General features: G+C 40.6%; 1 protein-coding gene across 3 annotated transcripts in view; it reads left to right on the top strand.

Annotated features, from left to right (window-relative positions):
• PCYT1A (phosphate cytidylyltransferase 1, choline, alpha) overlaps nucleotides 1–11,372 on the top strand; it is a 51,090-nt gene that overhangs the window by 13,894 nt on the left and 25,824 nt on the right. For 2 of the 3 annotated variants that reach the window (XM_029939528.1, XM_029939527.1), the window contains exon 2: nucleotides 9,802–9,928. In XM_029939528.1, the coding sequence (XP_029795388.1) occupies nucleotides 9,812–9,928 (117 nt within the window). In that variant the 5' untranslated portion in view covers nucleotides 9,802–9,811. Of the gene's footprint in view, nucleotides 1–7,448; nucleotides 7,559–9,801; nucleotides 9,929–11,372 lie in introns of all 3 variants that reach the window. The other variant, XM_029939529.1, reaches the window with a different exon arrangement.

Raw genomic sequence — 11,372 nt, 5'->3', positions numbered from 1 at the left:
TTTAGGAATTTGTCCATTTTTTCTAGGTTGTCCAGTTTGTTGGCATATAGATTTTCATAGTAATCTCTATTGATTGCTTGTATTTCTAAGGGATTGGTTGTAATAGATCCATTTTCATTCATGATTTTGTCTATCTGGGTGCTCTCTCTTTTCTTTCTAAGGAGCCTGGCTAGAGGTTTATCAATTTTGTTTATTTTTTCAAAGAACCAACTCTTGGTTTCATTGATCTGCTCGACTGTTTTTTTGGATTCTATACTGTTTATTTCTGCCCTGATCTTTATTATTTCTTTTCTTCTGCTGGGTTTCAGGTGCTCTTGCTGCTAGTTCCATTAGGTGCTTGGTTAGATTTTGAATTTGCACTTTTTCTAGTTTGTTGATATAGGCCTGGATTACAATATACTTTCCTCTTAGGACTGCCTTTGCTACGTCCCAGAGGTTTTGGTTTGTTGTATTTTTGTTTTCATATATTTTTAAATTTCTTCTCTAATTGCCTGATTAGCCCAATCATTCTTTTTTTTTTTTTTTTTTTTTTTTTTTTTTTTTTTTTTTTTACTCCATTCTCTGCACATAGCCTCTCCCAGGGTGCATCTTTTTTTTTTAATTTTTATAATTTTTTGAGAGAGAGAGAGAGAGTGTGTGCAAGCTGGGCAGGGACACAGAGAGAGGGGGGACAGAGGATCTAAAGCAGGCACTGTGTTGATAGCAGAGACCCCGATGTGGGGCTTGAACTCATGAACCATGAGACATGAACTTGAGCGAAGTTGGACGCTTCATGACTGGGCCACCCAGGGGCCCTCCCCGCCCAATCATTCTTTAGTAGGGTGGATTTTAACCTCCACATTTTTGGAGGTTTTCCAGACGTTTTCCTGTGGTTAATTTCAAGTTTCATAGCATTGTGATCTGAAAGTGTGCATGGTATGATCTCGATTCATTTATACTTATGGAGGGCTGCATTATGCCCCAGTATGTGATCGATCTTGGAGAATGTGCCATGTGCACTCGAGAAGAAGGTGAATTTCCTAACTTCAGGATGCAGAGTTTATCACTTCCATCTGTTCCAATGTGTCGTTCAGGTCCATTGTTTCTTTAGTGATTTTCTGTCTGGTTGATCTATCCTTTGCCGTCAGTGGGGTATTAAAGTCCCCTGCAATTAACATATTCTTATCAATAAGATTGTTTCTTTCTGTGATTGTTTTATGTATTTGACGCTCCCGAATTTGGCGCATAGATGTTTATAATTGTTAGCTCTTCCTGATGGAGAGACCATGTAATTATTATATAATGTCCTTCTTCATCTCTGGTTACTGCCTTCAGTTTGTCTGATATAAGTATGGCTCTTCCAGCTTTCTTTTAGCTTCCAGCTACCCTGTGTCTTTTGGTTGGAGCATTCAGTCCATTTACATTCAGTGTTATTGAAAAATGTTGGTTTAGAGTCATTGGGTTCTCTGTAGAATTCTTGTTTGTAGTGGTGTCTCTGGTACCTTGTATTCTTTGCAACATTTCCCTCATAGAGTCCCTCTTAGGATTTCTTATAGGGCTGGTTTGGTGGTAATGAATTATCTCAATTTTTGTTTCTTTGGGAACACCTTTATCTCTCCTTCTATTTTGAATGACGTGCTTGCTGGATAGAGGATTCCTGGCTGCATGTTTTTTCTGTTCATTACATTGATGATTTTCTGCCATTCCTTCCTGGCCTGCCAAGTTTCATTAGATAGGTCTGTAACCCCTCTGATAGGTTTCCCTTTGTACATGAGGGCCCTTTTATCCCTAGCTGCTTTCAGAATTCTCTCTTTATCTTTATATTTTGCCAGTTTCACTAGGATATGTGGTGCTGAAGGTCGATTCAAGTTACGTATTAAGGAGGTTCTTTGTGCCTCTTGAAATGAATGTCTATTTCTTTCCCCAGATTTGGGAAATTCTCAGTTATAATTTGGTCTAGTATCCCTTCAGGACCTTTCTCTCTTACACCCTCTTCAGGAATTCCTATGAGCCCAATGTTCTGTTTGATTGTATCACTCAGGTCTCAAATTCTCCTTTCCTGCTCCTGGATCAATTTCTCTCTTTTTTTTTTTCAGCTTCCTCTTTTGCTATAATTATACCTCCTAATTTACCTATTCTTCTCTCTGCCTCTTCAATCCTTGAGGTGTTCACCTCCATTTTATTATTCACCTCATTTATAGCCCTTTTAAATGCATCACTCCTATTTTCAAAGTTCCTAGTTATTGTCTCAGTTGCTTTTCTGATGCTTTTTTCAACCCAAGCGATTAGTTTAATGACAAGTTTTAAAATTTCTTATTCAGGTATGTTGTTTAGGTCTGTTTTGAGCAGTTCTGTGTCTTTGACTTCTTCCTGGAGATTCTTCAGGGGAGAGTTCCTTCATTTTGTCATTCTGGCTAGTTTTCTGTCTCATGTGAGTTTAAAAAAGCTCGTTGTGCACTGTGCACCTGTTAATATTGCTCTGTTAAAGGAGGCTTATTGACTGTCTGGGGCCTGTCATTTCAGGAATTATTCTTTAATTGGTGTCTCTCAGTTTCTCTTGTTGTGCCTTTGTTTATTTTTTTCCCTACTCAGCGATATTTAGGACTCGCTGTCATGCGCAGTTTGACTTGTTTCTTGGGGTAGCCCTGAGAAGGAAAACAGACAGACAAACACAGAGGGAACAGAAGCACGCAAACAGATAGACAAATCAAACAAACAAATTAAAAGGGAGAAAGGAAGAAAAGAAAATGGAAGGAAAAGAGAGGAAAAGAAGAGAAGAAAAATAAATAAAGGGAGGCAGAGACAACAAAGGACATAGACAATGTAAAAGTGCATAACCAGTTGAGGGGAGAGATAAGGATGAGATACGGGAGAATATATCCCATAGGCAAGAGGAAGAAAAAAAAAGAGGGAGAAAGGAAAAAGGAAAATTAGGAGTAAAATTTTTTAAAAAATTAAAAAAAATTTTAAAGTAAAAAAGGTAATAATAATAAAAAAATAAGTACAAAATAAAAAGCAGAAGCTCCCCCTCGCGGATAGGTGTGGTTTGGTGTAGTAGGTCTTGGGGCTGCTCTTGGAGGCCCTGCTGTGGTGGTTGCAGAGGATGAATGGCTGCACCCCAAGGTCCACGGGAACTAAGTGCTGCAGGCCACTCTAACCAGTCTGATCTCCTTGTGTCGCAGATGAGCCAAGCTGTATTTTCCAGGCCCGCCTCATTTCAAATCCTAGTCCATGCAGTTTTATACAACTACAGATGAGATGTACTTGCTTTGGCAGCTGACGTCTTAGCCGGGATCTCGTAGGGGGAGGGAGCAGTTTCACTTGGTGCCAGCAGGGATTTGTGCTGCTGCTGCAGGAGGCGAGGTGCACTGTTGGAGGCAAAGTGCACGTGCTTGCCCCTACACACACCACCGCCAACTCCCAGCCTCCAGGCAGGATCGTGATCACATAGGAGAAGGGAGCAGTTTCTTTTGGTGCCAGCAGGGAGTTGTGCTGCCGCTGTGGGGGGCAAGGTGTGCTGCTGGAAATAAGCTGCACGCTCTAAAGTGCATGCCTCCACCTCCGCCAACTCCCTGCCATCATCGTGCCTCTGCCAACTCTCTGCCACGATTGCGTAGGGGTGGGGGCTCTTTTTTCCCTCTTGGCACCTGGGATTCGCGATTTGGGATTTGCGCAGCCAATGCCACTGCTGTGGCTGCTGACTCCCCATCGGGATGGCGCAGGGGTGGAGGTTGTTTTTTCCCTTGTGCCACCCGGATTCGGGATTTGGGCTACCCAACAGTTATATATAGAGTGAGTGTTTTCCTCTCCACGCGGGGTTAAATGTCTTTTATCTTCTCTAGTGACAGTACTATCAGCCTGTTCAGTCTCTCTTTCTCTTCCCTTTGTCTCTGAGGCTCAGCGCACTTTCCCCGTGTTGGGCTGGGGCTCCTACCTCCCCTGCCCCTCTAGGGCTGGCCCGTTTTCCAATCTCCCCAGTTCGCACTCACTCACTCAGGCATCTTTGAGGTTGTCTTCTTTCTGGAGTCTGTATTTTCTCCTTCCACTCTTGCAGATGAGAGTAATGTCCTTTTCAGTTTGATAGATGGGGCAGAGGGAGTTTACAGAGCTCCCTTCCTCTCTGCCATCTTGACTCCTTCCTAGAATGTCTTTAAAACCACATTGACATCATCTTAACTCTTAGAAGGAGAGCCTTTGCTTCTTACTAGTATAATAATATTCACCACGTGTTGGTCTAGTTAAGTTGAATCATATGACAAGTAAGCAGTTCAAAAGCAAAGCAAATTTTATGTTATGTATATTTTGCCACAATATAAAACAAACGAAAAAGCAGAGCAAAGTACAAGTTGAGGAGGGAGGGATAGATTATAAAATGAATGTCATGAGGGAACCTGAGAGTGATAGTTATGTTGGTTTTCTTAATTTGGTGATTCACAGATGTATAAATATGTTAAAACCCATTAAATTATGTGCTTTAAATACAATTTGTTGTATGTCAATTATACTTCAATAACCCGTAAAAATATTTTAGCACACATACCCGGAACCCTTTCACACACACACAGACACATACACCCACACACACCGCCCCCCACACACACAGCAAAGACTTCTGAGTAATTCCTATAAACATATATTTGGACCTCTTAAGTATTTTTCTGTTAAACATCAAAGAATTTTAACTGAAAGTTATGGAAAATAATTGTTTAAAATATGACATGACATTTATTCCCTTGATTTATTATGACCCCCTTTGAATTGTTTTGTAGCATGAAAGGAAAGTGCCACCTCTTTGTAATGTTAAAAGAGGGAGGAACAGAGATTAAGGAATTCTTTTTTTTTTTTTTTTTTTTTGAGAGGGAGAGCTTAAGTGAGTGCAGGGGAGAGGGAGAGAGAGAGAATGAGAATTTTCAGCAGGTTCTATGGCTCAGCTCAGTGCAAGACATGGGGCTCGATCTCATGACTCTGGGACATTGACACCCCCCCCCCCAGCCAAAATCAACAGTGGGAAGCTCAACCAACTGAGTCCCCCAAGTGCCCCAAGAATTCTTTATTGCTTAAGTTGAAAACTTAGAAAAATCATAGCAAAACTATCCAATAGGGAAGATCTGCATATCTGTACAGCTGACAAATTGGACTGCCTCTGAATCAGGCCAATAGCCGTGTCAGTTAGGTTTGATTGGTTCTGGGGCCTTGTTTACCTTTAACTGTGACATTTTATTCTGTACAGTTAGGACTGATTTACATCTGCAAGAACTTGAGGGACCCATGCCATAGAGAGAATGTTCTTGATAGAAGGAAGCAGGAATATTGATGATGAGACAGCTTCTTTTTTAAAAGTCTTGGATTTCTGGGGCACCTGAGTGAGTCAGTTGGTTAAGCGTCGGACTTCAGCTCAGGTCGTAATCTGACATGAGTTTGGGTCCTGCATTGGGGTCTCTGCTGTCAGTGTGGAACCTGCTTTGGATCCTCTGTCTCCCTCTCTGTCTGCCCTTCCCCTGCTCACTCTCTCTCCCAAAAATCAACATAATAAATAAATAAATAAAATGTAAAAACCTTCTGGGAGACAGACGAATATAGTAGTAAGGACTTTGGAATTAGGCAAGTCTGTATTTAATCCTTTTCTCCCACTGGCTAGGTGTGATCGGTTGGATATGTGGCTTAACTTCCCTGATCCTTAGTTTTCTCATTTGTAAGCTGGAGCTAATAATACCCGCCTCTCAGCTTGTATGGGTTAAATGAGAATAATGTGTATTAAGTGCCTAGCACAGTGCTTGGCACATAGTAAATATTCAAAAAGAGATAGTCCTTATTATGGCTGTTGCTGTTATGATCTTACTTCCTTGCAAGATGTTTAGATGACTAAAACTGTACTTCTTGGAATATTTGTATCATGTATAGTAAATCAAAGAGTTAGGAAGCAGAAGGAATAAGTTTCTAGAGAATCTGAAAGACAGTCTTATATGAGAGCCTATTTATGTGGAAAATTGTTATAGAACAGTTTAAAAATTAAACTTTTATTTGAAAAGTGTAAAGCCTATGGAAAAGTTGCAAAAATATTAAATTTAACTCCTTTATACCCATCTAATTTCATACAATGACAACATTTTGCCATATTTGCTTTGCCTTTTTAAAATATATTACATAGTATACACAATTTTCTTCTTTCTTCTCCTCCTCCACTCCTTCCTCTTCTTTCTCTCCTCCTCCTTCCCTTTCTTCTCCTTTGTTCCCTCCTTTCCTCCTCCTTCCTATGTTGCTACTCCTGCTGCTGAGGGTATGTTGCAGAGATCATGACCCTTTTACCCCAAGGTACTTCAGCATTTATCTCCTTAAAATAAGGATAGTCTTTTACATAACACAGTGTAATTATCGGGAAGTTTATTTTTTTAATGTTTATTTTTGAGACAGAGAGCATGAGCAGGAGAGGGGACACACACACGGGGTGGGGGGGGAGGGGGGATCGGAGTGGGCTCTGTGCTGACAGCAGAAAGCCTAATGTGGGGCCTAAACTTGCGAACCCTGAGATCATACCTGAGCTCAAGTTGGACACTTAGCTAACTGAGCTACCCAGGTGTCTCAGGAAGTTTATTTTAATGTTGATGTGTATTATGATTTGGTACACAGTCCATATTCAGAATTTAATGATTGTCCTAATAACTATCCTTTATAGCAATTTCTCCTGCAATGTAGAAATGAAATTTTGTTGTCATTTCTTTGGAACAATTCCTCAGCCTTTCAGTGTGTGTGTGTGTGTGTGTGTGTGTGTGTGTGTGTGTGTGTGTGTGTGTGTGAGAGAGAGAGAGAGAGAGAGAATTTATTATTTATTTTGAGAGAGAGAGCATGCTTGAGCTGGAAGGGGCAGAAAGAGAGAATCCCAAGCAGGAGCCACACCATCAGTGTGGACCAATGTAGCGCTTGAACTCATGAACTCTGAGGTCATGGCCTGAGCAGAAATCAAGAGTTGGATGCATAATTGACTGAGCCACTCAGGCGCCCTTCATTGTTTTTCATGGTTTACATTTTTTTGAAGAATAACAGGCTTGATGTTTTTTTAAATTTTTTAAAATTTGTATTTATTTTTTTACTTATCCATGCTCAGCATGGAGTCCAATGCAGGGCTCATGACCTGAGCCAAAATCAAAAGTTTACGTTCAGCCAGCTGAGCCACCCAGGCACCTTGCAGAACCTTTTTTTTTTTTTTTTGTAAGAGAAAGAGAGAAAGTGTGTGAATGCACATGTTGGAGGAGAACGTGTGTTAATGCACGTGCTGAGGAGGGGCAAAGAGAGAAGGGGGACAGAGGATCTGAAAGAGGCCCAGTGCTGACTATGGGGAGCCTGATGTGGGCTTGAACCGTGAGATTATAGTCTGAGCCAAAGCCTGATGCTTAACCAACTGAACCACCCAGGTGCCCCTAGAATGTCTTTTAATTGAGGTTTGTTTGCTTGTTCCTTATAAATCCATACAGGCTATGCATTTGGGGCAGGTGATGTGTCTTGATTGCCTGACATCGGGAGGCATTATTGGTGATGTTAATTAACTTGGATCACGTAGCTAAGAAATGTTTTCACTATGAAGGTAACTCTTTTCCCTTTGTAATTAATAAGTAATTTATGAGGATTACTTCAAAATACTTGGCGATATTTGTAACTGTCTAAATATCCTGTTCTCTAATAAATGTCCCCCAGTGGTTTTAGAATCCCAAGAAGCACTTTTATATCATGAACATGTGGTTTCCTCAGCTGAATTGAGGTCTTCTTGAGAAAGTAGTTTACTTCAAAAAGTATGTTTTAGTACCTTGTACACAGTAAGTTCCCATTATTAGTGACTATCTGACCTTCAGCTCTCTGACACCAGATTGCTCATTACATTTTTCATAATGAATTTTGTTTACTTACGCTGAAAAGTCAACAGATACTTAAGCAGAAGTTCTATTGTGTGTAAATTAGAAATGGTCACTAATTGCACTGATTAGGTGTTTTTAGTAGGCCTCTCAGATCAGTGAGATGGGGGTAGTAATGCAATCTCTGGATATTTTGAAACATAATAACAATAATGAAGAAGAGCTCTGATCATCACTGGAAAACTTGTTAAATTTATCGTACCTTTATTCCATTTTAATTTGCATTCATGATGAAAGGAAGTTTCTGGGTGGTGCTCATCTTTCACTTTGGACTCTGACATTTTTCATGTCAGCCTAATACTTAGCCATGACTCATGGGTGTCACCTTCACTCTTTAAGAATTAGGTCAGGTTTCTTGTAGATCTTGTCATATTGCCACTTGGAACTTAGCTGGAGGAAAGAAAGTAAGGCACAATTGCAGTTGTTTAGATGAACATCTTATTTAGGATGGCTTATGAGAGGCAGTAAGGTGGAGTAGAATGTCCTCATTCTGTCTGGCATGTTTTTAAATAATATTTTATTTTGGGGAGAGTGCAAGTGGGAGAGGGGCAGACAGAGGGGGACAGGATCCAAAGTGAGCTCTGCACTGACAGGCTAAAAGCAGTGAGCCTGATATGGGGCTCGAACTCAAGAGCATGGCCTGAGCTGAAGTTGGATGCTCAACTGACTGAGCCACCCAGTGCCCCTGGCATTTTTTTGGTTTTCATCTCTGCTCTGAGGATCTTTTTTCCACCTTTCCTGTACATAGGTTGGGCAGATGACGGTTGACCATGAAAGTTCCTCTATTCCCCATTTCTGGCTGATGCCTAAAATTGCATCATTATCAGATTAATTTATGTGTGCAAATGATGTTACCCAAGAAAAATGCAGATATCCTTGCAGGGTGTTGGAGAGGTAGCACAAGCCAGTGTCTAAACATTAAACATCAAACATGCGGAGCTGTTGCGGGATCGCTGGTTGCTAGAAGCTCTGCTAAGTGAGAAGTAATTTGTGAGTTTTCCCTGGGGCAGGGAGAAGCCAGGGTGGGGTTTTAATAGTTGGGGCTCTGAATAGTTTAGTGCTAACTCTGAAAGAGGAAGGGAGAATGGGTATTAGACAAGGAAAAGGAAGGACATTTAAAAGATACAATATACTCACTTCACAATTTTCATAGATAACCCTGGTGGAGTGGTCTCAGAAATCTGTAGAGCATTAAGAGTTAAGAAATACATGCTTTGTTAAACCAGGAATTGGTGATGGCTGTCTTTTTTTTTTTTTTTTTTTTTGATACAGAGAGAGACAGAGCATGAGAGGGGGAGGGGCAGAGAGAGAAGGAGACACAGAACTGGAAGCAGGCTCCAGGCTCTGAGCTAGTGTCAGCACAGAGCCTGATGCGGGGCTTGAACCCACGAACGTGAGATCTGACCTGAGCCGAAGTCGGAGGCTTAACCGACTGAGCCACCCAGGCGCCCCGGGCTGTCTCTTTTAAAAAGGCTTTTTCCCTCATCTGCACCAAAGACATCCTTTCGCTTTTCTATGGACCTATCATATCTCCAGATGCACCAGGAATGTTATTAGGGGAAGATAGTAAATTCTATATAACTTTCTCAGCCAAGCTATTCCAATCTTTTACATTTAGTCAGGATATGAAATTAGCAGTTAGCATATAGGCTGCATTGGTTAAGGTAATAATTTCCAAGGTCAGGTGATTAATTGTGGCCATTGTTCCACAGAGAGGTATTTCAGTGTTTCTGCTAGAGCATGTGTTTTGTGAAGCTTTGTTGTTTTTTGCCAGGTGCAGTTGGCTCATCTTGTGAAATGTATGCTATGCAATTGATCTTTTGCTCAGTGTTTCTGTGTTAATATCTCTGAAATACTGGTGACAGACTTTTTCTCCACTTCAATGAGAAAAAGATCCTATTTTACTTTCTATGCCCAGTTAAAAGAAGATGGATGCCCAGAGTTCAGCCAAAGTCAACACAAGAAAGAGGAGGAAAGAAGTACCTGGACCCAATGGGGCAACAGAAGAAGATGGAGTTTCTTCAAAAGTGCCACGCTGTGCAATTGTAAGGAAGAGATTTCTTTTTTGAACATTTAACCTGGCACGGGGATGGTAGAACTGATATAAAATTGATGACATCAGTGTGACAAGTCTTAAATAATGGAAAGAATGAATAGTAAGTTGAATAGTATTTTCACAGTTGTTAGAAATGTTCTACTTTGTTATCAAAGTGTAGTTCACAGCTGAATTGTAAAAGCTTTACATTGGAACTGGAAAAAAAGAAAGAAAAATTGGGAAGTTGTTAAGTTAATTTATTAAACTAAAGATTAAATTTAAATGAATGAAATAGAGAAATTGGAGCTCCAGGCAGTCATCTGAGCCTAGTATCATCTCATGGTGTTTAGTTTTAGTTTTAGTTTTCTTTTTTTTCTCCCATATCATTTCTTCCCTCTACTGTTGGGTATATTTTAGATGAGAGCCCTTTTCTATTATTGCCTACCTTATGTTCCTTTATCCCTGGGACGTTATCTTGTATTTCCTAACCACTGCCAAGCTGTCAATGAAACACCTCATTCCAAATGGCTCATCCTGTCTCAGTTTGGTATCCTTCTTAAAGCTTCCCCTAAAAACCATGTCAATGAACACATGTGTAATTGAAGTTATTATTGATATATAATATTATTGTGAAATCCCTGTTTCAAAAGCCCAGTGAAAGGGTTATATATTTCTGTGTTTTCTTTACCCATATTGACTGTTCAGCATTGATCAAACTGCAGTTTCCATTGGTTAGTTCTGGGACTTCATGTAGTGCAAAGGGAAAAGCGTTTTTACTTTGACACAATTAACATTTGTTCTAAACCAGTACTCTGTCTTGAGCAGTAAAAGCAACTGGACTCCACCAAAAGGAGTCATATGCTTTTGGCTCGATATTGATGATATTGGTAGGGGCAAGTGTATTACTTTCTTATTGCTGCTTAACAAATTGCCACATATTTAACAGCCTAAAACAATACAGATACATTATCTTACAGTTCTGGAGGCTAGAAGTCTGAAATGGATTTTAGAGGGCTAAAATCAAAGTGTTGATAGGGCTTGAGGTTATAAGGGGGAATCTGTTTTCTTGTCTTTTCCAGCTTTGAGGGGCTGCCACTGTTGCTTCATGATGCCAGCCAGAAATCACATCACTCAGACTCCTGCTTCTGTCATCACATTTTTTCTTATTTTCTTTAAAGTTTTGTTTATTTTGAGAGAGAGAGAGAGAGAGAGAGAGAGAGAGAGAGAGAGAGTCGAGCGCAAGCCAGGGAGGGGCAGAGAAAGAGGAAGAAAAAGAATCCCAAGCAGGCTCCGTGCTGTCAGTGCAGAGCCTGATGACGGCTTGATGGGACTTGATCTCACGAACCGTGAGATCATGACCTGATCTGCAATCAATAGTCAGACACTGAACTGACTGAGCCACCCAGGTGCCCCTCATCACATGCATTTTGATTCTGACTCTCCTGCTTCCTCAT

Source organism: Suricata suricatta, chromosome 5 (genome assembly GCF_006229205.1).
Source record: "Suricata suricatta isolate VVHF042 chromosome 5, meerkat_22Aug2017_6uvM2_HiC, whole genome shotgun sequence".
Taxonomy (NCBI): domain Eukaryota; kingdom Metazoa; phylum Chordata; class Mammalia; order Carnivora; family Herpestidae; genus Suricata; species Suricata suricatta.
This window is presented reverse-complemented; position numbering and strand designations above follow the sequence as displayed.